General features: G+C 40.4%; 1 protein-coding gene across 8 annotated transcripts; it reads left to right on the top strand.

Moving 5' to 3' along the window:
• The first annotated feature begins 358 nt into the window (after positions 1-358).
• STARD3NL (STARD3 N-terminal like) lies at positions 359-25,467 on the top strand. 8 transcript variants are annotated; one of them, XM_032104816.1, is made up of 8 exons: positions 359-440; positions 14,833-15,129; positions 17,882-17,959; positions 19,680-19,757; positions 21,557-21,610; positions 21,705-21,822; positions 23,341-23,439; positions 25,398-25,467. In XM_032104816.1, the coding sequence occupies exons 2-8, from the start codon at positions 14,905-14,907 to the stop codon at positions 25,448-25,450; spliced, it is 705 nt and encodes a 234-aa protein (XP_031960707.1). In that variant the 5' UTR covers positions 359-440; positions 14,833-14,904; the 3' UTR covers positions 25,451-25,467. The 8 variants fall into 8 exon arrangements, with proteins under 8 accessions (XP_031960707.1, XP_031960755.1, XP_031960749.1 ...); XM_032104823.1 differs by lacking the exon at positions 359-440 and adding an exon at positions 786-971; XM_032104831.1 differs by lacking the exon at positions 359-440 and adding an exon at positions 4,539-4,870.
• Positions 25,468-26,257: the final 790 nt, after the last annotated feature.

Raw genomic sequence — 26,257 nt, 5'->3', positions numbered from 1 at the left:
AGGAGTTGGACGCGATGATCCTTGTGGGTCCCTATCAACTCAGAATACTCTGTGATTCTCTGGTGCTAATCTCGGCAAAGACAAGGACTGTGCTATGATTCCACACAAGTGGAATCCGGGCGAACGACAGCTAACCAGTCCCTCTGCTCGTTCCGATGGCTCAAGTTGGCAGTGTTGACACTCAAAGATAAGAGCCTTATCTACGGGCCGCCCGCGCTGCCTCCGCCAGGGCTCTGCCCCCAGCGCCGCGTGTCCCTCGCGCCAGGGGCGGGCGCGGTGGCGGTGCGGGCCGGTCCCACCGCATCCCGCGCCCCGTGAGGGGAGAGGGAGGCCGGGCCGGGCCCGCCCCCTGCCGCCGGCCCCGCCCCGCCCGTCCCCGCGGCCTGCGGCGCTGCCCGGTGCGGCGGGGCCGTCTCTGCGGGGGGGAGCGGCGCGCCGGGGTGAGCTCGCTGCCCCCTCGCCCGGAGCGGGGGGCGAGGGGAGCACGGCGGGGAATAGGCCGAGAGGGATGCGGGGCGTGTTGCTGGTGGTGGCGCGGTGGGGCCGCTGGTACGGCCCGGCCTGCCTGCCTTCCCTCCCTCCCTTCCTTTCCTTTCCTTTCTCTCCCTTCCCTTTGCCCACTTCCTCCTGTGCCGGTGCCGCCGCTTTCCCCGGGGAGGGTACGGGTTTGTTCCCCTTGGTACGGAGCTCGCTGTCCTGCTGGGGCGAGGTGGGGGCAGGGAGAGGAAGAGGAAGAGGAGGAAGGAGGAGGAAGGCGATCACGTGCTGGGAGGCGGGGCGGGGCGGGGGTCCTTTTCTGGGAAGGGGATCCCTCTCCGCGGAGGGAGTGCTTGTGGCGCTCGGCGGATGCTCAGCGGGCACGGCCGCCTCTCCCACATGCCCGGCGCCGCTGCTTCTGCTGTCGGGCCCGCGGAGGATTGCTTTTTCCCCTCTCCTTGCGATCCTAGCCCAGCAAATCCGTCCTCACGGAGGTACGGCGACCTGTTTGTCCTGCTGGTAGTGGGGTGAGCCAGCCGGGCCCTGCGAACCCCCGACTTCCATCGCGGGAAAATGTTGTCCTGAGGGTTAATCTTAGCGTCGGGCTGAATTTAGACAGCTTCGGAGAGGTACTGCCTGCGTTCAGCATCCGAATTTAAAGTGGATCATTCATTCCTGAAGTGTAGGGTTTTTAATCTGTGTTGAGGGTGACGCTGTACGTCTGCAGAGCGAGCTGGTTAAACCCGCAGCATTTGGTCTCCAGCAGCAGTTTATGTTATTCATTGATCAAGTGCTAGCACTCAGCAGTTCCCAATTAGCTGTAAGCAGACACAGTGGTCGACTTCAACCTGGAAAATATTCACCACAAATACTAAACTTGTCGTTTGTTTGTTTTTAAATCATGTTAGTGTGCATAAACGCATAAGGTGATCACTGTATTTTGCACAACGTTGTCAATACATTTTATGGTGCGCGTTTGTCATCTTGGTTTATATCATATGTAGAACTGTGTTGAATATTAATTGCTATGAAAGTTTTCATTTTTTGCTGGTAGTGTTTTGGGGTGCTGTTAGTGAATCCAACATTGTGAGGAGGCTCCTTTCTGTTTATAAGTCCATAGTGGTGTTACTATTTTTAGTAGATGTTTTTCATCAGCTTTGGAAGTTTTAAGTAGGCCAGATGCAGAGTGATTTGGGTTTTGTTTGTTTGTTGATGGTGTTCAGGGCCAGATACTCTGCATAAAAGGCACCAGTGATCCTCTTGTTGTGATGCAAATCCATAATTTTAAGTATTTTCTGTTATTCGTGTGTTAGGCTTTTTCAGGGTGAATGTTGCTTTCTGTAGACTTGATATGTTGAGAAAGAGATATGATCTTTTAACAATGCTGGAATTTGTGAAATACTAAACTCAGTTCACATGGATTAGGCATTCTTTTTTGTGCATTTGGGCTTGAGTGTGGTGATCTTGATGTGATGTGGTCTAATTTTCATAAATTCTCAAGTGTTTAGCCATGATTTTTTCAAAGTGAGTTTAGCACAATTGTCCTAGGTCATCATTCATGAGAAAGAATGTATTTAGACTTTACCATTTTAAACTTTGTCAGAGCATCCTAGTCAAACATACAGTTATTAAAACATCTTTGTTGTAATGTTTTACAGGGCCAAACCTAGTTTCTAATAAACATGACTAATGGATTTCACTCGGTGAATTAAGTCAACATGCACAATATTACCAGTGATTTTGCAGAAGATATGGATGACATGGTAATGGTAAATCAGACTTGTGACAGCAGGGCCTGTGATTTCTCATGGTTAGACAGCAGCATCCAGCTACTCAGATGAGTCACTTTAAAGGATCACAGATTTGTTGCTTGTTAAACATTCTCTAATTTAACTGTACGTGCTAAATATCTGGTCTTAATTTGGAATCGTTAGCGACTGTGTGAAAAGACAGCTTGTACATTACCTCTCTGCCTTGCTGACTTAAATTCAGCTAGGAGTAGAATTAAAAATGAAAATTTGAAAAAAGTAATCTTAGAACCAAAAAGAACCAACTGAATGTCTTATAATGACATTATGCTTTTCATATTAAGTTCAGCTACTCAGTCATCAGCTGAAGCCCTAAAATAGCATCACTTCAGACATCAGGAGTTAATTTCTATCTTGCACTGACAGAAAAATTAGATAAATTATGTGAGGGTGTGTTAAACTAAGTCTTTTCTTCTGAAGGTTCAGATGTAGGTCTTTGCTAGAACTTGCTGCTGCTTGGACTAGGTAATTGTTTCCTTACAATCTCTTTTAAGAAGAAAAATAGAGGTAAAATGTAAAACCTGATACTTCCTTTTATTTTGAAGCACCTTCAAGACCTATAAAAGAGGAGTTAAGAGTGAAAAAAATCTTACAAAAGTTTATCCTGTATTCTGAAATGGATGTCAGTTTCTTGAAGGGCTGTTTTCTTTAAGAGCTCTGAAGAATTTTCAGGGGTTGTTTGCCTGGAGTAAACTTGCACCATTTTGTGGAATAGTTTTTGAGGGAGTGACAGAATCCTGAGTGTTTCTCACTAGTACATAAAGTGACTGATCTATTTCAGGAAGAGTCCCACAATTCTGTGCTAGCAAAAGAATAGCTTTTCTTGTCCAAGTTGTATCTGGCTAGCAGCCCTGGGGCATATGTTTGTTGTTGATCTGGGAAAAAACCAACAAATGTGTAGGAGTAGTCAGTGTTATAAACCAGTATCGAGCTTGATGTTTGAAGCAATCAGTGAGATGTTTGGCCTCTTTAAAAAATTGTGTTTTCTACTTAGAGAAATGCTGGTGTGATAAAATAGGTATGGTTTTGATATCTAAATGGTTTATTTGGCCCACAGTTAAGTCTGAGAAACTGAATGAATAATAAGCCCTTATTGCTTATTTTGTGCTTAGTGGAGAAAGTTTGCCATGAAGTCTTCATTTCTGTGAGCTGGTGTTGGGTGGGCTACAAAGTCAGCTTCAGAGAGCAGGTAACAGATGTGAAGAAGAGTTAATACCAGATTCGTTGGAGGTTTTTTAACTGTCTTTCCTCTATCTTTGTATCACTTCCCCTTTATGCCCACCTCTCCCTCCCAGCTTTTGCAAGAAATCATTAGCATCTTTTTTTTTCTTTATTTTTTTTATTGCATGCAGGTATTGCTTGTGACTGGAATGTGTATGTATACATAAAACATACAAAAATACTGTTTACGTATGTTAATATAACTGTGGGGAGCTGACTGTATTAAACCTTAAAATCCTGATGTAGTTTCAGGTCTTTGGCAAGATTACTCCAGAACATTTAAACCAAATAAAAAGCTTATGTTATTTTTAAGAAGACTATAGTTTTGGTTTGATAATTAATTAAATAAGAGTTGGGACTGGATGATGTTCAAGGTCCATCCCAATCCCTTAGCATTCTCTGATTTTATGAAGTCATTGCTATCAGTTGGAATTATTGGTTGTAAATGGGATGATATGCTGTCAATTCTATAACTGGGATACTTTCTCTCTCTAAGGACCTAACAGTGATAACGTGCACAGAATTCAGTTTTGGAGTTTGCAATGCTTAACTATCTTGAGTGCAGCTGAGATCTGAGGCAGACCTTTGGAACATGTTACAGTGCATCCTTTTTTGTTAGTTTTTTTTTAGAATATCATTGCATATTAGCTCAGTTGTTTAGAGCATGGTTCTAATAATGCCAGGGTTCCAGGTTTGATCGCTGTATGGGCCATTCATTTAAGAGCTGGACTTGATGACCCTTGTGGGTCCTTCCAACTCAGATGATTCTGTGATTTAAGATCATACTCTTGATTAAACAAAATCTGACCTCTACACATTTTGAGTTCTGGCAAGTATGTTTTCAAGTGTATCATGAATTCAGCATGGAATATTCTCAGAGTCATAAAACCATAGAATGGTTTGGGTTGGAAGGACCTCAAGAGACCATCTAGTTCCAATCCCACTGCCACGGGCAGGGACATGCTCCACTAGACCAGGTGGTTGCAAGCCCTATCCAACCTGGCCTTGAATACTTCTGGGGATGGGGCAGCCATGACTTCTCTGGGCAACCTGTTCCAGTGTCCTACCACCCTCACAGTAAACAACTTTTTCCTAATATCTAGTCTAAACCTGCCTGCTTTCAATGTAAGTCCATTTCTCCCTTGTCCTGTCACTCCATGCGCTTGTAAAAAGCCCCTCTCCAGCTCTTCTGTAGGCCCCCTTTAGGTACTGGAAAGTGCTCTAAGGTGTTCCTGGAGCCTTCTCTTCTCCAGGCTGACAACCCCAACTCACTCAGCTTGTCTTCAGCTTCTGAAGCTGATTTACTCCACCGGATCCACATCCTTCTGATGCTGGGGGCCCCAGAGCTGGATGCAGTGCTCCAGGTGGGAATAACTCTGAAGAGCTGTTGTTTCACATGCTCTTTCACATGTCTGGTTTGAGTCCATTTTAAAAGTAAAAGTCTGGGATATGCTGTTAAATAGGAGTCCAGAGGGGAAGAGATGATGGAGATAAAAGTAAGGACAATGCTGATGCCAAATTTACAAGCTGTTAACTCTGCCATTTTTCTCAGCTCTTGTAGAATAAGAAAGGAAGTGTTTGGAAAAGGACAATAGTGTTTTGCAAGACATGGCTCAGTAGCAGGGATTCTTCAGCTGCAGGGAAAACTAGTCCAAGGTTGGGACACTTCGATTTGACTTTCTGAATCTACGTGTCTCACTCTTGGGATGGAGAAGGGTGACACTGCTGTTTCCTCAGATGCTCTACTAACCTAAAAAAATGTATTTCCTTTTTTTTTTCTTTCTCTTTTTCACTTTCTTTCAGTGGTCCGAGAAAAATATTATTCAGTACAAATGTGTGCAACTGCCCTGTTACTTTTGCTAGGTCACCATTAGAGCACAGGAAATTGGGGAAACATTTTTCTCAAGGAAACTGGGGGTTTATTGTTTCAGTTTTGTTTTTACAGGGACAAGTTATGTAAGTAAGAGCTGCTACTTCAGGGTAAAGCAGAGCTATTCTAGTTCTGAACACCCAGATAAACCCAAACTCTTTGTAAGGTGCTCTCTCCTATGTGCTGGTAAGTCTTGCCCTGCCCCTCCAGTGGGAAACCTTCCCAGTCTTTAAATGTATTACATATTTGTAACTTGTAATTCCTGCTGTATTGCTTAATTGAAAAGCTAGACTATTGCCAAAGCACTCGACAGTATCTTCTGCTTATGTTTGGGGAGTTTTGTGGGTGTGCATCAGTTTGAATTTTTCAGTCTTATTTTGATTAAAGTGTCTGGCCCAGGTTTGGGGTTTTTTTGTTGGTGGTGTTTTGGTTGGCTTTTTTTAATATTCCTTCATGTTCACTAAGGAGCATTTGTTTTGAACAGAACAGTGCTTCAGACAGTGTTTTTAAAGGCATTGAAACCTTAAAATGTTTCTGAGGCAATGATGTGTTACAGCTAGAGACAGAATGAGTGCAGATTGGAAGGGATTTGAGTGCCCTTCAGGAACAGGAGCAATGAGTATCAGGAGGTCACTAGTAATGTACCCACTACAAGCAGATTTCAGGAAAATTAGTTCTTGCAGTTATATAAACAGAAGAGGGACAGAGTATGTCGGCAGAGTGAGGTCATTTATAGTAGAAAACAGTGTAAAAAATGTGTCCAGGTAAGCTTTGGAGGCAATCTTCAGCTCTTCGGGAATTTTTTTTTTCCCCCTTGATTTATAATCAGTGTTACTTCATCTTCACAGAAATTGATTCTATCTGTGTTGGCTCTTAATCAGAGTATGTGCTGGTACTGTCAGAAGATACACTGAGAGGCTTCTGCTAATACTCCTGCAGGTTAATACGGCTTTATACCAGAAACTCTCAGTTTCTTGGACTTCCAATATGGGGTGTACCAAAGCAGTCTTTACAGATAATTGCATATTCTGTCCAAGGTGTTGGCTAGGGCAATTTGTGTCTATGCCTAGATAAAGAATGAAGTTGGGCTTCATGATGGTGAGAGAGCAAACAGTGGTTCAAGACCATTTTTTTTTAGGTATGTTAAAATTGTCTGAAACTGTCTTTAAGTATAACTTAAATATGTGAATGTTAGTGTTCTAATTGCACCAGTTACTGTATTAAGCTCTGTTCTTGTGAGAAATTTTGGGTTCATCTGTGCCATGTAGTGTGTTCCTACAGCATAGCAGGTAGTATAAGCAGAAATGTAAGCCCTCTTATCAGAAAATAACTCTTTTGGTAAAGAACTGGCATGTTTTATTTGTCTCCCTATGAGGAAAGTTTTTAGCAAGGAAATGCTTTATTTTTTATTTTTGTTAGGAGTGAAAATTGCTGCTCTTTCAGTGTCAGCTTTTCTACTACCCTGTAGTTTTCATAGTACTTGAGCATCTTGGCTGCTATATTGTCCATGTCATCCTATTTTACTCATTGGAAAAAAAGAAATATTTTCAGATGGTTTTTTTAACATTCACAGAAAAGCTGTTTATGGTGGTAATTTTTGGGCCATATTTAGTGTTGTCAGGACACAGAAGTATTATAGGTATTCAGTGTGTTTCAACAGCAGTTGTGACGCAATGTTACATTGTGTGCCTAGTTACTTTATGCAAACGTGACTTCTCTGGTATTTTAACCTAAACTAGCATTGCCTTTTCGGACTTGCCTCCATGTGACTCTTTAAGTTTTGGTTTTGCTGAGCTGTTGATAGCCTTTGAGTAAGCCTTTTTTGTTTGGTTTTTTTTTCTTTTTTAATCACATCTATTATCTCTTCTCAGTTAAATTCTGCTGCGTCTTTTTTTTCTTGGAAAGAAAAATGTATCATATGTGGTGCTGTTGCTCATGTATGATACAGTAATAGAGTCCAAAAAAAAAATTTAAACCAAGGATAATAGACTGGAAGAATAATGGTAGAAAAGAGAAGTAGCCTTCTGATCTTGCATCTTTAAGATAAGTGTAAAATTACACATGCAGTGTGTGCCATCTGCTTCTGTCAGTATGAATGAAAATAATGATGTTAATTGTAAATGTAACCTGAAATCATGGGCAAGCTCTCACCATTGTATTGCTAAAGTCTTTATTAGACTTTGAGGGCAGGGAAGGACTGCAGTCCTAAGCTTGATAATTTTAATTCCTTTACTTTTCACTTATTATACTAGCTAATACTATTAATAAGTGTAAAATCCGTATTTCAGTAGAAAGTTTGAGAATTTAATTCTCTGTTTGGAAGTTTGAGTTATGGCCATAACAATTAAGGGTTTAAAAAAAGAAAAAAGAAAGCAAAACACACCTTTATTTTAATTCTTTATTTTTATTTAAATAGATGCAAACTTTGAGGTATTCCTTCCAGGAAAATTATGCCACTGTTATCTATGACTTTGAATATGTCAGCATAGAAAACTTATTTAGCTAAATATTTTTAGTGGGAGTTGAGTGAATATACGCAGTAATGCTGTCCGCGTCATTAATTGTTGTCTTCCCTGATGGGGAAGACGTTCAGATTTTTGCCAGGAGAAAAAAGGAGGCGAATGGGACTTCATGCTTCTCAGTCTCCAGATAGGTGTTTATTAATTCTTATCTAAGGAGTACAAGCCACTGGCATGGCCTAGACATAGCACAGAGCAGAGAATGCAGGAAGAAGACAACTTATCAAGATTTCACAGCCTTTTTAAAGGTAAATTACCCAATGAAAACTTAAAACACAAGATATTTTCACTTTTTTACCAATGTCCAACAAGTTCCTAAATCACGTAGACAGGAACTGCAGAATTCTTTATCCAATCATCCCAAACCACTATTGCTGCAAAATATGGAGTTAGTGAAGAAGGAGAAAGAATACTATGTGAGATTATCACAGGGTGAAAAATTTAGAGTTTTTAGGTCTATTTGCATAGTAAATAGATAGAAGTAGAAAACCTCATAATGGAGGATAAGTTGTCGTTAAAATCTTCTATCACCTAATTCACACCACTGTAGATTCAAGTTCTTCCCAGAAGCTAGGCAAATTTTCCCATGGACAAAGGCCAAAACCAGTACTGTCCAGGGGGGTAAAACCTTTCAAAACAGGCAGAGAAATGTTCTCTGCATTCTAGGTTGCCACAACACAGTCATGAAGAAAAGAAAGAAAAAACATTAAAATATTACATCTCTTGAAATCAGGGGAAGTGAGGAGAAAGTATATCACAAATACACTGATGTGGATTCTTATTTCAGAAGTTTTATTTCCCTGTTAAGTGTTTTGACACTTCAATAAGCTTGCAGATTCTGTCATTTCACCTGCCTAGTAGATGAAGGGAAGGTGGTGAATATGATTTTTCTAGATTTTGTTTAGGATTTTGATATTGTTCCTCCCAGCATCCTTCTGGACTAGTTTGACTGTGAAGTGAGCAGGTAGATGGTGTGCTGAAAGAACTGGCTGAAGGGCAGGGCTCAAAGGGTTGTAGAGGATGGGGCTACACCTGGCTGGAGACCAGTCACCAATGGTGTTCCTCAGACCTCAATCCCAAGGCCAGTTCTGCTCAAAATTTTTTATCAATGATTTGGAGGCAGGAGTCGAGTGCACTAGTAGCAAGTTTGCTGATGATGCTGAAGTGGGAGGTGCTGTTGACATTTTTGAGGGACAAGAGGCCTTGCAGAGGGATATGGATGGATTGGAGTGTTGAACAATCATCAGTGGCATGAAACTGAACAGGAACAAATGCTGGACTCTGCACCTGGGATACAGCAGAACCTTCCACAAGTACAAATTAGGAGAGGCATGGCTGGAGAGCAGCCCCACAGAAATGGGTCTGGGGATACTGGCTGACAGCAGGCTCAAAGTCAGCAGTGGCAAACCTTCAAATACAGCACAACCAGCTGGTCAAAAGGGGTGATCATCTCATTCTGTTTAGCATTGCTGCAACTTCATTTTGAGTACTGTGTGCACGTCTGGACTCCAAAATTTAACAAAGGTGTGAAGGTCCTTAAATATGTCCAAGAGGAGGGCACTGAAGCTGGTGAAAGGGCTAGAAGCAATGCCCTGTGAGAAGTAGCTGAAGACACAGGGTTCATCTAGTTTGGAGAGAAGGAGGCTGAGGGGTGACCACACTGTTTTCTGCAGCTTCCTGAGGTGGTGGAGAGGGAAGTTGCTGATCTCTTCCCAGTGGTACCCTGTACCAGGGCATGTGGAAATGGCTGAAAGCTGCATCCATCAGGGCAGGTTCAGACTTGACATGAGGAAACATTTCTTTACCAAGAGGGTTGTCAAACCATGGAAGAGTCTTCTTTGAGAAAGGGTTGATGCCCCAAGCCTGTCAGTGTTTAAGAGGCATTTGAGCATTGCCCTTAATGCCATACTTAAACTTTTGGTCAGCCCTGAAGAGGTCAGGCAGTTGGATAAGGTGACTGTTTTCTGTCCCTTTCAACTGAATATTCTATTCTGCACTCATGATGAGTCAAATAACAATAAGACTGTTATATGCCTGAAATGCCAGGGTTTTTTTTAGCTTTGAAAACACTTTCAAAGACATGTAACACAAGAGATATAACTGGAAACAGGATTTTATTTTTCTCACTCTGTTTCAGAATAAATGTTCACAAGCATTATCACAATGTGCAGGTGTAGCTAGGAGCAGGTTAATGCAATCCTCAGTTTAGCTTGAAAAAGTATCACTTGAAGTCTGGCAAAGGCAAGTCAGAGTGCTACAGAGCACTGCAAGTCCCCTACATTTTGTGGAGAGCCATTTGCTAGTGGGACTGTCGTGGTTTGACACAGGCCCAACGCCAGGCACCCACGAGAGCTGCTCACTCACCCTCCCCTGCCACAGCTGGGCAGAGGAGAGAAAGGAAAAAAAAAGTTAACAAAGGCTCCATGAGCTGAGATAAGGACCGGGAGAAGCGCTTCAAGGGTGAAACAGGCTTAGCTTAAAGTTACAAAGTGAATTTATTGCTAAGGGAATCAGAGGAGGATAATGAGAAGTAAAATAAGCCCTTAGAACACCTTCCCCCTCCCAGCCCCTCCCTCCTTCCCACCGACAGCACAGGGGACAGGGCATGGGGGTTTGGTCAGTCCATCACCGAGATTTCCTTCTGCTGCTCCGGGAGAGGAGTCCTTCCCCTGTGAGGCCGTGGGTCCCTCCCACAGGGGACAGTTCTCCCTGAACTTTCCTGGTGTGGATCCACTCTCAGGAGCAGCAGCCCCACCGCCCCTGCTGCAGCGTGAGCCCCTCCCACGGGCACACAGCCCTCCCAAAACTGCTGTGCCGGGGCTCTCTCTTTCCTCGGGGTGCAGTGCTCCAAGGACAGGCTGCTCCAGCCTGGAAGCGGGGCCCTCTCTCCCCACTGGGTCTCCCACTGGATCACAGCCTCCTCCAGGCATCCACCCGCTCTGGCACGGGCACCTCCCCCACGGGCTGCGGGTGGATCTCTGCATCCCCCGTGGATCCCCACGGGCTGCGGGTGGATCTCTGCATCCCCCGTGGATCCCCACGGGCTGCGGGTGGATCTCTGCATCCCCCGTGGATCCCCACGGGCTGCAGGGGCACAGCTGCTTCACCATGGGCTGCACCACGGCCTGCAGAGGCACCTCTGCTCCGGCTCCTGGAGCACCTCCACCCCTCCTTCTCCACTGACTTTGGTGTCTCCATGTTATTTTCCCTCACATGTTCTCATCTCCTCCTCTTCTCTGACTAGAATCCAAAATCTTGTGACTTTGTTTTGATTTTTTTCTTAAATATGTCATCACAGAGGCGTTACCAGCCTCTCTCATTGGCCCAATTTTGGCCAGCAGCATGTCCGTCTTCAGAGCCATCAGCCATTGGCTCTGCCGGACATGGTGGGAAGCTTCCAGCAGCTTCCTCCCAGGAGCTATCTCTGTGGCCCCCTGCTAGCTAAAACCAGGCTGTGCCAAACCAATACAGACTGCATGGGGAAAACAGATTTCTGTCTCACTCATGTGTCTCTTGTGGCAAGGAGTTAATGGCACGGTTTGTATCCAACACAGTTGCTATGAACTCCACCTCTCCAGGCAAGTTTGCCCATAGAGTTTCTTGGAATATTATGAATTATGGGCTGTTTATCTTCCTGGTGAGTGTCCTTCACTCTCTGGAGAGAGTGAACATGATGGTCTGTAAACATCATTCCTTCATAGGACATACTTGTTTTGACCACACATCCTTCCTGGAGCCTGCCATAGAGAAGGCCAAAAGAAGGGGTGCCAGGTGAACCCAGTCTCCTTCAAATCAGAGGCAGACACTGGGTCAACCCACAGATGATACAACAGTCTTGAAAATATGTTACTGATATTGGAAAAAAACCCCTGAAAATTATCTATAAAATCTTTATAACCTTTATATAACCTTTATCAGAAACAGGAAAGTAGATAACTCACTGATGGTTCTTTTTAGAAAATATCTCACAAGTTATAAGAATGTGATTTTCTCTCTTTATTTGATAATGAATTTTTTTCTGGCTGAATTTGCATTTTCAAAAACCCAAACCCCAAACATTCTCACACCCAGTTTATAATTATTTTTTTCTCTGATTCAAAATTATTTTGGTTTTTAGAAAGAACAATAATCAATGTCATGTATCAGTTTGGATACAGAAATTCAAATAATATGGCAGTATGAATAGAGGTCGAGCTGTCCGTGTTTCCTGAAGAGCAAGAATAAAGATCGGTAACAGTCACATGCAAAAGAATTGTGTGGTATTTTTAAAAGTATGACGCATCTCAATGACAAACACACCTTTCCTAAACTTATTCCACCACTGAGTTGCTTGGCCAGGGATGCATGAAAAGCACTCCTGTGCCTGCCTGGTGCTTGTATTGCCCACATGGAGTGCTGAAAAGTGACATCTCTTCATGAGGGTGCAAGCCTGGAGCCCTTCCAAGCACGGGCTGTTCTGCACAAGCAAGAGCCCCTGGAGAAATGGAGCCAAGGGAAGAGCAGAGCTCACTCACTCCTGCTGCAAACTTGTAATGGGCAAGAGAGATGAGGCATGACTGGTGCTTTGGAAGTGCAAGGGAGGAGAATTGTTGTTGCTGGTAATGCTGAGACGCGTATGAAAGTGTCTGGCCAAGTCACCATCTAACACTAACACTGCTTTTTAATAGTCCCTACATGCCTGTAAGACAGCTGCCGGGAAGAATTTAAGATTTTTTTGTGCACCCACCTGAAGCCATTTGAGAATGCTGGTGTGATGAAATGGCTGATTATGTCATTCATGTACAAAGGAACTTTTAATTAATGAAAGAGATAATGGGAAACAATCCTCTAGCACACACTTGGTGCTTAATCAGCTTGCAGAGCTATTGCAATGAGTGCAGAAAGCTGCCAAGCTATGTCTGTTCAGTTAAAGAATCACAACATTTTGATGCCAGCTTAGTGTGACGAGAGAGGCCCAGCCATGTGTCCAAACATGGATCTGATGGATCAGCAGGCAGAGCAAGGCTAGAGACAAATTCCCTTACTGTGAGTATCCCCTGTCCAGAGGGCTTTGACGCAAAAACCAGTCTGTCAGTAGCAAGGATTTCAGAGTACATGGCATTTATAAGTGAATCTGACATTTTGAGTCATGCTTGGAAACAAACTGGTAGCCAGTGCGTTTTAAGGCCATGCTTTTCTCTTTGCGGAGGCAAATGGATGCTGAACTAGCACATCCTAAAACAATTAGCTCTGGCTGTATGAACTGCATTCCCATACTGTGCTGTATCTAGCAATAATCCAGACTGGAAGTAACAACTTCCTATATAATTGGCACTGAGTGCCACATCAAAATAAAATAAATATTTTAGCCAATGTAGATGGAAATTTTTTTGGAAGTTCAGGTGTTAACTTGTCTTTTTCTTTTCTTTTTAATTATGGCCATTGATGGCCTGATCTGAGGTTTATGTCTCATCCCAAACATTTTCCTATGGCCTGCTGTTACATAGCAGGGCACTTTAGTGTGAGGGTTTTCAGTACAAAGCAAGTGCAGTTCACAGCACTGGAGTGCAGCAATTCTGCTCACGCCCTCGGGTTCAGGCGGCCCAAAATTCACTGTAGTGCTCAAGACACCTGACCAAACACACACCACATATGTCTCCCTCCTCTACAGCCTTTGCCAGCCATGTTTCAGGCAACTGCTGAAATAAATGAGGAAGATTGAAGGATGCATTGTGCTTGTCCACCCTTGCCTGCTGCTTTAAACTCCCTGAAGGCTGCTCTGTGTGACTTGACGTAGGCATTGACCTTCCCTGGCTGGCCTGTGTCTTCCTCAGCTGTGATGTGTGTGCTCTGGTAGCTCCCCACACCACCTTTACTTTTTCCCTGCGTCCTTGTATCCTCCCTTGTGTTTGCTTAGTGGTGTGTTACAGATCCCCTGTTGGGCTTTGACTGACTGTGCTCTTGAAGCCTTGGGGTTGAAACACTGTTGAAAGACAGGAGTGGGAAGAATTTCTGTATCTCTTGCCATTTACTGTAAAACAATCCACACAGCAGGAAGCAAAGTTTTGTTCTTGAATTTCAAAAAGCTATTTCACCAGTGTTAAAAAACCTTGTCTGATGTGATTTGTATTGGAGGATGTATAGTTTCATCTTCTGAGCATTTTGCATAAAATTAAATTTTCTGTGTGTTTCCATGAAACTTGTAACCTTCTGAGTCCACCCTTTCTAGAAGCTTTAATTGGACAAATGTTCTCACAGAGGATTTAAGTGAATCATGCATCAAGCTGCTCCAGTTTTATAGGAAATTCAGCCTGAAACTTCTTTTAAAAGCCTTGTATTCAAAAGAGACTTAGGGTAATTGCATTACCTTTAACCACTGGTTGCACACATTTTTTTCATGGAGAAACTGTCTTGCAATGTAAGTTGCTATAGCAGCTGAATTTACAGAGCTAATAGCAGTGTATATGCTTTATAGAATGATTAGTACACTATTTGGGGATTTTAATGGACTTTTAATCTTTTGTTTGTGGCAGCTCTGGATGTGCTAACACTGCCATTTTTCAGGAATTGTATGTGGAAGTTCGTTTAAGTTGTCTTCCTATTTATTGAGAGCATTTAAATCAGTATTGGAAACCTTCAGGATGCACAGCATCATGCTTTTTATTCATTCTATTCAAAGATCTCACTCGAACAACATGGAGAAATGACCCATTTAAATCTAGACAGTGCTCCCTTATTTCAAACGGTCTAATTGAACATTAATTCTCTTGCTTCACAAATCTCCTGAGAGATGAAGAGGAACTAGATACTGTGTTAGAAACAATTTCTAGGGCCAGCTTGCCTAATTCTCTCAGTCATCAATTTAGCAAAAAGAGAACTGACACTGTAAGGTGAAAATACCTCTTGGAATTATGGGCATTTGGTGACTAATGTGGTTTGATTTTGTTTGTTTGTTTAGAAATTCTTCCTATATGGATCAGCCTTCTAGTGATGGTAAAACTGGAAGAAGACCACTCTAAGCAAACTCAGGATGAATCGGGTCCCAGCTGATGCAGAAAATGCTCACACTAGCAGCATGGAATCTTGTCCTTCCTTGCGGGATGTCCACTCCATCAACCCCACGCATCTGATGGCAAGGATTGAGTCATATGAAGGCAGGGAGAAGAAAGGCATATCAGATGTCAGAAGGACTTTCTGTTTGTTTGTTACATTTGATCTCTTATTCATAACCTTACTGTGGATAATAGAATTAAATGTGAGTCGTCTTTTCAGTACCTACCCTTAGACATTATATTAAGTATTTATTCACTTCAGAGACGGTTAGTAAGTTGCTCCTTTCTATCCAAAATTATGTTATTTGTATCTATTTAAGTTGAGGCTGCTTGTTACTTTAAGCTTCCATGAACACAGTGTCTACTCAACTGCATCTACTTTTATTCATTAGGACACATTTATCTTATTATGAAACCTTTAGATGTTCCTGTAGTCTGTGAACCATGCTGAAAAAAACATTGGAAATCCAGGGAACTCTTCAGGCATCAAATAAACGAAAATGTTGCTGTACATCTTTGAATTTAGCAAGAAATGTGAATTTTTACAGGATTCAAGACTTTGCCTTCTGAGTAACTTTAAGTCAGTGATATTTCACTGAGGTGTTAGTCCCTGAAAAGACTTCCGATGGCCAAAACCTTTCTTTTGTTGTGATGTATTTTCTTTGATGTAAACTTAATGTGTTATACATTATGGATGGCAGGGTGCATTTAAACAACATAAACTCCCACAGCTGCCATCTTTTAACTCCACCATTTGTAATCTGGAAAATGAGGCTGTTCTCCTAAAATTTCCAGAAAGCAATAGGATAGCTCATTTGTTGTTATTTCATAAGTAGCATCCTAGTTCTTGAGCTGGGTTTTAAGCTATAATCTAAAGTTTGCATTTAAGAAAGGACACACTAGGGAGGAATCCCTTTTCTAGACAAGAAAGATCTTGAGTAAATATTTTTTGTCAGCATTCCTTTACTAGATAAATAACCTTGCTTATTAATTTGACATTATGAAGCTTCAGGAGCTGACTGTTCAATAGTTTGTTGATGCAGTGAAAAATACTCATTCTGATTTAATTAGAGAAAGCAGATTTTGCTTGCCTGAATGATGTAATTTTGGGACTAGACTTTTTGTTTTCTCTCTAGGTGGAAAAATGGTTGTAGCATAGTGTTCTGAGGCAGTTCTATTTTTTAGGCCAGTTTCTCAACAGCTTGTACGAGTAAGAGGAACAGAGTGGGTTTATATCTCTTGTTGAGCTTTCAGAGTACAGATTTTCACATGGGTGCTCTCAGAATACTGAAGACTCTGAATAGAAAATGCTACCAACTCATGATATTTTATTTTGAATGCTACGGCATCAAGGGACCTCAAGATCATAGCAGTTTCTTTGTGAAAAGCTGTATTTTCAGGACAATATATTATGAACTGGTGTCCTGTACTTCCACATGTCAGCAAGAATGAAAAACAGGTTTTTGTCATTAGAAGTCATGATATTAGAAGCTAAAATTTGATATCTGGGATCTGACGTGTGCTTAGGGTTTTGTTCAGTTTTTCTTTGAATTGCTTTGTTCACTGGGAAGTCAAATAGCACTGTGTTAGGACTGTCTGTTACTGGTGCATAAGTAATGGGTCAGAATTGCTATGAGAGTTCCTGTAAATATTGTTTTCACTTTGTTGCCACGATCCAGTTTCCTTAGGTATAGTGTACTTTATCATTAAATGCTTCAGGGAGTGGCTCCCTGTCATTTTGAGCAAAAATCAAGACTTTCATTGTTCTCTGTTTATCCTTATGTTAACATGGTGCTCACACAGCCACACAGTTACGAACAGCTTGGAGTGGGGGAAGTTGATCTTCCTTATTTATGCTGGATAATTGCACCTGATGCAGTAGAGCAACCAAGGGAAAACTGTATTTATAAAGTTATTTGTCAGGTAGCCATAGAGGGGAGGGAGAGGAGAAGAAATTCAGAGTTTGAATGACTAGTCTCAGGAAAACACTGTCCAGCAGTATAGCTGGAAAAGTGTGCAAGTGTGTAGACTGCATTGCTTTGAGATGGTGAGCATATGTTGTTGGCATGCTTTGGTAGCTCCTTTCCTTGAAAAGGTGACAGTAGTTGAACTCAATATTGAAGCCTTCCACTGGTGGTTTTTTACATAACTATTTCATGCGGTGCTTAATTATGGAACTTCATATTAAAAGCAATAGGAGATGGACACTGAGGTTTTAAATTTTCAACTAAGATAGATACTGCTCTCATTCTCTGACCCAGTACACCTTAAATTATTTTCTTGCGAGGCCTGTTTGAACAGTAGAATCCTTCCACTGGAAAGAAACACGGTGGCTAAGGAAGGTGCAATTTTGAGTCTCATCAGCAAATGGAGGAATTAAATTTGAATGTTAGTTTTTTGTGGGAGATTAGTCTAATAGTTGCAGCTTCTGTTTTTTTTACTGTGGATCTTTTTGCTCAGCTTTCTTAACAAATCATGTGAGGGCTGATAAGGAAACGACCTGAAGTATGAATTCAGTTTCTGTTCTGTTTCCTATTTGCTAATATGAGACTAACCAGAACCGGGTTATGATTGGCTTTTTCATCAGCTGTTTTGATCCTCCTTATAAGACATAAAATGCTTTGTGAGTTTGTGTAACAGACCTTCTTAACATTTAATCGTTTCTTCCTCCCTCAACAACTTGTTTGCTTTTATTTTGGGACAGTCTGAAATGTAGCTTGCCTAGGGCAAGGATGAAAATCCTAAATGTTTTCACTTTGAAAAGTCTATGTAATCATGAAAAACAAATAACAACAATAGTGTTGACACTATCATTCTTGGCAGACAGCTCTTCTGTATTTAGTTTAATGATCTTTTTGTATATCAGCAGGAATTATTAGGGAATTATTAGTTTTACCCTTCATATTTGTGTGTATTTTGTTTTCTGAAGCTGTGTGTTTTGTTGTTCCTTTGTAGGTAAAAGGAGGCATTGAGACTACCTTAGAGAAAGAAGTCCTACATTATGACTACTCTTCTTCATATTTTGATATATTTGTAAGTGTTCTTAAAAAAAGAAAAAGGAGCAGCAAAACTACAGTTTTCCCATTCCTCCTTCCACAGATGTTTCCTAGTTTGAGTCTTGTGAAAATGTTGATCTTTTCTCGATAATTTAAACCAGAAGGGCTTGTGCCAAATTTCATCCATCTAGGGGTTGCCCAGTCCTGCTCTTGCAGCAGGCTCATGGAGCCTGTGGATAGAAATGCTTAGGGCCAATTAATTTGCATCTTTAGCTTTGGGGTGCATGGAAAAGCAGATAGAAAACCCAGTCAAGAATGTGAGTCTGATGTAACATAAGGTAATTCATTAAGAGAACAAGACCCAGAGACCGCCAGCTCTAAAATAATTTTGCTCAAACCGATGTTTTCGTCCTTCCTTGGGCATAAGGTGGCTGCAACGAGGAGAGGCTTGTTCCCAGGATGGCCTGCGCAGGGCAGGCTTTTTCAGAGTTGTTTTCACTCCAACAGTAAAAAGAGTTGGCATGAAGTAGGAGTCTCCTTTACTATGTATAAGTAGCTTAGGCACATAAGAGGAACTCTATTGCATTAGGAAATTTCTTTCTTTAGGTGAAGCTGTAGCTCTGTAGCTGCAATGCATTTTGCACTGCATGACCCAAGTAAAAGGTGTTTCATTACAGTTCTTCTAAAGGGCGAGATTGTTAATTCTACCAGATCTTGTTTGCCTTACAGAGATGACTTGGTTTGATATTAGTTATTTTACACTGATGACCATATCCAGAACCTCTCTTTGAAACTGGTGTAAAAACCCATCCTTACTTCTGCATTGGACATTTGCTGTGTCAAATGAACTTACTAGATTTAAATATTATATAAGCTAGCAAACTCTGCTACTTCTCCCTCTTTCATTGTTTTGCTGGCAGGTTCTCCATGATAAACCATACTGCAGAAGGCAAAAAATGTTATCCCTAAATGTTGAAGCTCTGGAAGTTATTTTATCCCGTAGTTTAACCAAGGGTTAAGAAAATGCAAATGCAAAACGACAGACTTTTATTCCCTGGGAAGGGACTAGAACATTAAATTTTGCAAAATTATTTGTGGGCTTTTACAGAATTTCCTGTTTCTACTACACATTTGCATAAGATTAAGCCATGGCTGTCTTTGACTTCTCTTCATTTTTAAGCATTTTTTTCCCATTTTTTCAATTCCGAACACATCTTTTAAAACAAGTTGGAGACAATCTAGTATCAAAAAATAAACAGGGAAATTGAAGGTCGGAGTCCCTGATTCAGAGATCTTGTCTGTCTGCTATTGGTTTAATTTTATGGCCTAGAAATACCATAACTTACCTTTCTCTACTGCAAAATAGAATGACTTGCTATTGCAGGCACCTACATAAAGGATAATGGATTGTTGCAATGTTAATATTTCAAAAAATACTAGAAGTATAGTAGCAGACCACTAAGATCAGTGAGATGCAGTGATGCTCAAGGTATTTGCTGGATTAACTGCATCCAAATTTAACTGTTTAGATTCCAGTCAGGTAAAATGATCATGAACATACTTTGTGTAGCTTTCTTATGTTTCTAACTAATTTGTGGAATTGCACATGTTCGCATATTTGAGCCTGTGTAGGCGTGTGGATGTTGCTTTACAAATTGGGAAATTGACTTCTATTTCTGTATTTTCAGTGAGCTGAGAATATTGTGGTTCTTCTGTGTTCTGAATTAACCAACCAATGTGTTTTCCTCTCTCTATAGCTACTGGCAGTCTTTCGGTTTAAGGTGTTAATACTGGCATATGCAATGTGCAGACTGCGCCATTGGTGGGCAATAGCTGTGAGTAGTAGCCAAGCGTAATGGAGTTTTCCCTAGACTGGATCAAACAGACACAATTTTAGATGCCTCTTAACGCTTGTTTGTTAAGAATCATCGTGATGATATATACAAACATTTGTCCTGCAGTAACAAATTAAAAACTTGTTTTCTGAAAGATTTTCAGCCTAAAGGCAAGAATTTATTAACACAGTGGGTGTGGTTCTTACTAGGTATCATGTTAATACAAATGGAAGATTTATCAATTTGTATTATATTTTAATTTATTAATATATCATATAATTTATATATATTAATAAATATATTAATTTATCAATAAATTCAATTTAATCCAGTATGGATGGCTAGTCAGAACTGCTTGTTACCTCCGATTTGTTAATTAATGTTGGAAATACATTTGCATTTGAAATAGTGAACCTTCTTCAGAAACAAGAATTGGCATTATTGTACCAGAGATCCAGGTGTCCATTAACTCCCACATTCTTACTTTTTAAAGTTTTAGGTGCCACCCATTGAACACTAGTACCTGTATTGCTTCATGCTCCAATAAAAAATGTTGAATATGCATCCCTTCTTAAAGAGGAAGTTCTCAAGAACTGTAGGCAGCCACAGTGGATTGGAACCAATATCTTTAATGCAGCTGTACTGTGGGAATGACAAAGAAAGCAAAATTTGGTGTAAAATTCATGCATCCACCAGTCAGTACTATAGATTGTAATACAATAGGTGTGCTGCTGGCTTAGTGCTTTGTAAATCAGACTTTTTTTTTCCCTTATGCTGTGGTAGGTGCATGTAGAACAGGTTCATGTATAACTTTCTTCAAGTGAGTAGCATGCAGTTTGCTTAGTACTCTGAGACTACATGCCATGATTTTTATAGATTGTGTTACTAGCATGGCATAAACACATACATAATAATAGCTGCTGCTCTGACTGTGCTTATATTTAAATGCATGCCTCTTAGAAGTCCTTGCTCTTGGTTGTGTAGCTTTAGCATATTTCTTAATCCTTAAGCCTTTGTTTGTGAGGTGGTGAGAGTGAACCCATCATGGTAGCAAGTAATTAGATACATAAAGCTTCACTGAAGGTTTTGCCAAAGCCTTTAATCTTAATATCCTACCTGTGATTGACAGAAGTTAGTTAGGTTCTGCTGTTACTTAAAGAATTGCTGCACCCAAATGCACTAGAAGATATAGATGCCTTGCTTCTGTGAACAGTACTTGTTCACTGCTTTTTCAGGTTTTGGGGTTTGTTTAGATGTTTTATCCAGCCTGCCATTTTAAAAAAATATATCAGGGAATATCAAGTCTTCAAAGAAATAAATTTTTCAAAATATCACTTCATGGATTAAAATATTTATTCCAATTTACCCCCACAAAGATGTTTTGTTGTTTGAGATGGATATTTTGATTTGGATGGTAGTGAAAAGCATTTGGAACAGCTGCTGTTTGCTTTTTTCCCACATACATAAATAGTTGGGATTTTTTTAAGGGACTTGATGACTAGAGTACACTGTCTTCATTGTACAGTAAGATCACAATTAACGTAACTCAGGCAGTTTAGATTCTACACAAATGCTGTCTGCTATGTGGAAATCAACATTTGGAGGTGCTCGTATTAAAAGTTACCTTTATTAAGGAGGTTATTTTAATAACACTAGGTTAATTGTAACATGCTTGTTACATTTTATTAATCTATGTGATCTTGCTGTTGTCAGTAAATATTTAAAGTTGCAACTAATAGATAATGGCAGAAATCAAAAACTAAATCAATTTATTAGTTTATCTGTTCTGTCTCTTTCAGTTTACAACAGCAGTGACCAGTGCCTTTTTATTAGCAAAAGTAATTATTTCACAGGTATATATTCTAATCAAATGTTTGTTTTCCTTTGTTGTTTTCTTAAAAGCAAGATTCTTCAGGGTAATTTTTGTAATGTTTTCTTTCTTTCTAGCTGTTCTCACAGGGTGCTTTTGGCTATGTGCTGCCCATCATATCCTTCATACTTGCCTGGATTGAAACTTGGTTCCTGGACTTTAAAGTGTTACCACAAGAAGCTGAAGAAGAAAACAGTAAGCTTGTGATATTTCCCCTCAATCACTGCAGTTGGCAACATTTGATGCCATGTTAGCTGGCAGAAGAATACTTCTTTCAGCTTCTCAAAATTTGAAGAGCTGAGGAAAAAATTAAATCATATGGCATGATTTTTTCGTTTTTGGGAAAGGAACATATGCCTTCAAAGAAATGAGGTTTTTAATTAATTTAGGGAGGCAAAGTTAAAAGTTACAAAGGCCAGATCAGCAATTTTTCAAACACTTAGAAATGCATGTAATTTTGTATGCTTAAGATACGAGAATTTAACTGACTTGTAAAATTTAACTGGGCTTGTAAAATTTCATTTTTTGGGTAGTGCATAAAGTGTCTGGCTCTTCGTTTAGGAAGAGCAGACACAATAACTAATTCAATGTCACTAACTCCTCTTTCGAGGTGGAAAGGGAAAAGCAAAGAAGTGTTGTGGAGAGTCTGCTTCATGCACAGGCAGAATGAGACCAGAACAAGTGAATTTCGACCTTTGAGATAAGACACTAGGTCATCTGACACTCAGTGTATTCAACTAAATGGAGAAAACCCACAGTTACAGTTGAAAGAGAGTATTGCTTGAGCGGTGAGGAAAAGAAAGCTTACCGATGCTTTTTGAGTTTCAACAGCAGGAGGGTAGTTATACAGCCAAGCTGTTATTTATGCACCATTACCTGAAGTACAGTCTGAAACTCTGTTGGGAGGGCATGTTTATGTGCTAGGTAAATCCGAAGACTTTACATGGGCATGGATGCCTCCATTTTTATGTGCTCTGAATGCAGTCTTCCTACTTTGATCCCTTCCCTCATCTTTTTCACCAGTCTGAGAAAGAAGTTGGTTAAATGAGAACAGTGGGTTTTGTCTGGAGAAAAAGAAACTTAGGGTAACTTTTTTTATCTTTTGAGGGGATGACAAAATACAGCTGCATCACAGCGTTATCTAAATAGATAAGAAATCTAACCAGTTCAGAGACTTTTGCATTTTTTCATGTTGAACATTCATAGACAAAGAAAGTATTCCGTACATACACATGCAAATAGTTCATGAAGGTTGCAGAAACTAAGTATGTTGAGACAGATAGGTGAAAGCAAGCCATTAGTGAAGAGTCATAGTGGCAAAGTGAGAAAATAATTTATTTGGTTATGCATGGTACCTCACTGATCATTAAAAATAAATTTCAGAAGTTTTAGTTAGCCAGTGAATAGAGATGAATTTACATATGGCAACCTAGTTGTGTAATTGCACGTAGTAGAAGGAAAGATTCCTTAATTCATGTGTGCAGTATGTCTGTTTTGCTAGTGTGTGCCACCTTAGCTTCCAGCATTTAAATAGAAGACGTAAGTGTTAAATTAATTGTTGATGCTTTTTAAAAAGGTATTTATTTAAAGAAGTAACTTGTTAGGAATGCTAATATAATACATCAGTCTTCAAGGTTCTTCATCAATATTTGATCTTTAAGATGCTATGCGTTAGCAGTGAGGAATTGTTTTCTGGTATTCTTTTTCTTTTAGGGTTTTTGATAGCACAGGATGCTTCAGAACGAGCAGCTCTTCTTCACCCAGGAGTCCTCTCTGATGGGCAGTTCTATTCTCCTCCTGAGTCTGTAGCAGGTAATGATGTTTCCTTAGTGAATGATTTTTCATATTCACTTTACACTCCTGCATATTTCACCCCCTTCAAGAGGGGAAGGGGGAAGGGAAAAAAAATATTTTTCTTTTTAAATAAAAAGTGTATTTACCACCCTGAAATGCAAGTCTTTTTTATTCAGTAATTCAGTTTAGTTACTACCTACCAGATGAGTTACAATGCACGTGATTAGTGTATTTTAAATCACGTTCTGACTAAAAACAAGGTAAGTCTGAAAGAAAATGGCACCACAACTGAAAGGAGGCAGTTATGGTTTGCTTCTGCCGTCGGTGATCCTTACAGGTCCCTTCCAACATTTATGCAGTAATGCACTATTTAGTCCAGCCTGGACTTGGAGCTTTATACTGTCTTAGGATAGACAATGAACCTGAAACTGCTATAAGGCAAACTGAAATTTCAGTCAGAGGCTCTTTTCTTTTCTCAAGAAGAAAAAGCCCTCTCTGTATAAAAAGGCTCACCTGTGTGTAATGTTAATTATATCGTAACTCTGCATATCATGTGCTTTGGTCTAGTTGAGGTATGAGTTGATTAAGTCAAAAATAAATGTAAATATGGCAAGATTTAATAATATGTTTTCAAGCATTTCAAGGAAATGAGTAATTTCTTTATGGATCGGATTAATTTGTGTTACCCGAGAATGCAGTGGGAACCCCCAAATCCCGTATCAGTTTTTTTCCCCTAATATGTAAACCTCTTCTGTAAAGCTGTGCTGTGTTATGCAATGTAATTAAAATAATATCTGCTAATTGCTACAGATACGTTCGCCTATCTTGCATTATAGAGTTATACATGTATGTGATATTTTTCATTTTAATATTTGTCTCTGGTTTCTCTATGCTGAGCATCTTGGCTCAGTGAATGACTTCGAGCTCCATCTAGGGGTCACAGAGCATTAATGTCGAGTTTAACCAATGATTCAAAGTGAAAATGGATTTTAGCTGAAACTGCGGGTCTGTTTTGAGGAATAATGGTTGGAAGTATTATACCGGACTCAGCCATTCAGCCTGGGCTTTGTGGGGTTTTTTAGCATCAGAATATCGAGTGTGAGAGGAGTGTAAGTGGAGCTAATGTTTCTCTAGACGTTGTGTCTGTGCTGCTCGTGCAGTGAGGTGGTGTGTCGCAGCATGCATGTGTTAACTCTAGGTGTGCCATTTTTTTCAGCTTGTCCAGTGGGATTCACTAACAGCTCAGGTGCCTTCTCCAGGTCTGCCCTGACTGCCAAGTACATTTGTTTAAGCACCCTTTATGGGTATGAGAAGTAAAAGGAACAGTCAAATTAATATATTTGAACTGAAACGCACACACTGGTAGTCACAAAGTGAAACTGCTAGATAATGTAGAGTAAAAATAGCTCATAATTTAAATATTTCTTTAAAAATCTGCATTTCTTTCTGAGAAGACAAACAATGGATTGTTCTAAGAGAGCAGTTTTTGGTCACTTTGCCATACATACTGATTTGACAAATATTTAGAGCTAAACTATTCCCTGTGATCATGCAGTGGGGAATAAAGCCCTCTGCTGACACAGCAACATTTCTAAAAACAAATCTTTGCTTTTAGGAGGTGATGTTTAAAATGAGCTCTGTAGGAATTTTCAGCATATTTGTCTCTTTTTGTCTTTCTTGAAGCTACACATGTCCAGGAACATACCCTGAAACCACTTCTTCATATGGGGTGACCCTTCCTCTTCAACATTGGTTACTTGGTAACCAAGTCTATTCTGGAGGTAGCAAGTGGAAAATCAGCCTGGAAAGACTAAATTTATTCAGTTCCTGTACAATTTGAGCTTCAAAAGGAGGCAGATATGCTATTCCAAGAAATGAAAGAAATTCAGAGTAAATTGTCCAAAAAATGCTGAACACTTTTGTGTGTCTTTTTACTTCTCTCAACCGATCTACAGCATTCTTGTCTTCCTTTTCAGGTTCTGATGAAGACTCTGAAGAAAAACAAGACAGTGAAAAACCAATTGTATAGCAAATATAAAAAAGCAGGTAAGTTCCTTTGCATAGAACCTGAATATTCTTAAAGGTATGTTTTACCTTCCTAGTTCCTTCCCAAACAAATTAAATGGTGTGTGAACTCTTAGGAGTTCATCATCTTTGAACTCAGTCTGTCTCTCATAGCAGCCTTCAAGAAGGAAATCCTGCCAAGCTCTTGAGAGCCTGGAGTTGGGGTCCTCTACATTTATTTTTTGGCTCTCCTGGAAAGGACAATAGTGGACCAGATGTGTAAAAACTCCTTTTTTTGGCAGCGGAGAGAGATACTTCTTTGGAGATGGCACCGCAGGAATGCTAGGAAGAGATTGTCTCTGGTTTAAGTCTAGGACATGTATGCCTGAAGATTTCATGGGCAAACCTGCTTTGGTATTCCCCCTCCTCAGTCTGTTTAATACTACAAATGGGTTACATTGGAGCAGCCTCATCTTAAGATTTTTGTAGTCTACTTTGGTTAAATATGAGATTGCTTCCTTATTTTGGAAATGACTTTATTTACTTTTGGAATTATCGTGCCCCATGCTTTCACTTCACCACTCACAGCAAAGCTCAAGCTAGGGGAGGTATTAAATGTTCTTGAGAAGCTGAAGCTACTGATTTGAAGTCTTCTAGTGCTCACCTGGAAGAGTGGATGGCCTTTTCTTTTCAGCCTCCCTATTTACAATATCTGTTTTCTTTACTCCCATCTTCATTCATCCTGGCTTGTGTGATCTGTTGCAGAAAGAAAATCTCTGCAGGAGGTTGTTGGGGTTTGGAAACTGGCAACAGAGTCTGTGGCTGACCTGCT

Source organism: Corvus moneduloides, chromosome 1, assembly GCF_009650955.1.
Source record: "Corvus moneduloides isolate bCorMon1 chromosome 1, bCorMon1.pri, whole genome shotgun sequence".
Lineage (NCBI taxonomy): Eukaryota > Metazoa > Chordata > Aves > Passeriformes > Corvidae > Corvus > Corvus moneduloides.
Note: the sequence above shows the minus strand (reverse complement) of the source record. Positions and strands in the feature narration are given on the sequence as shown.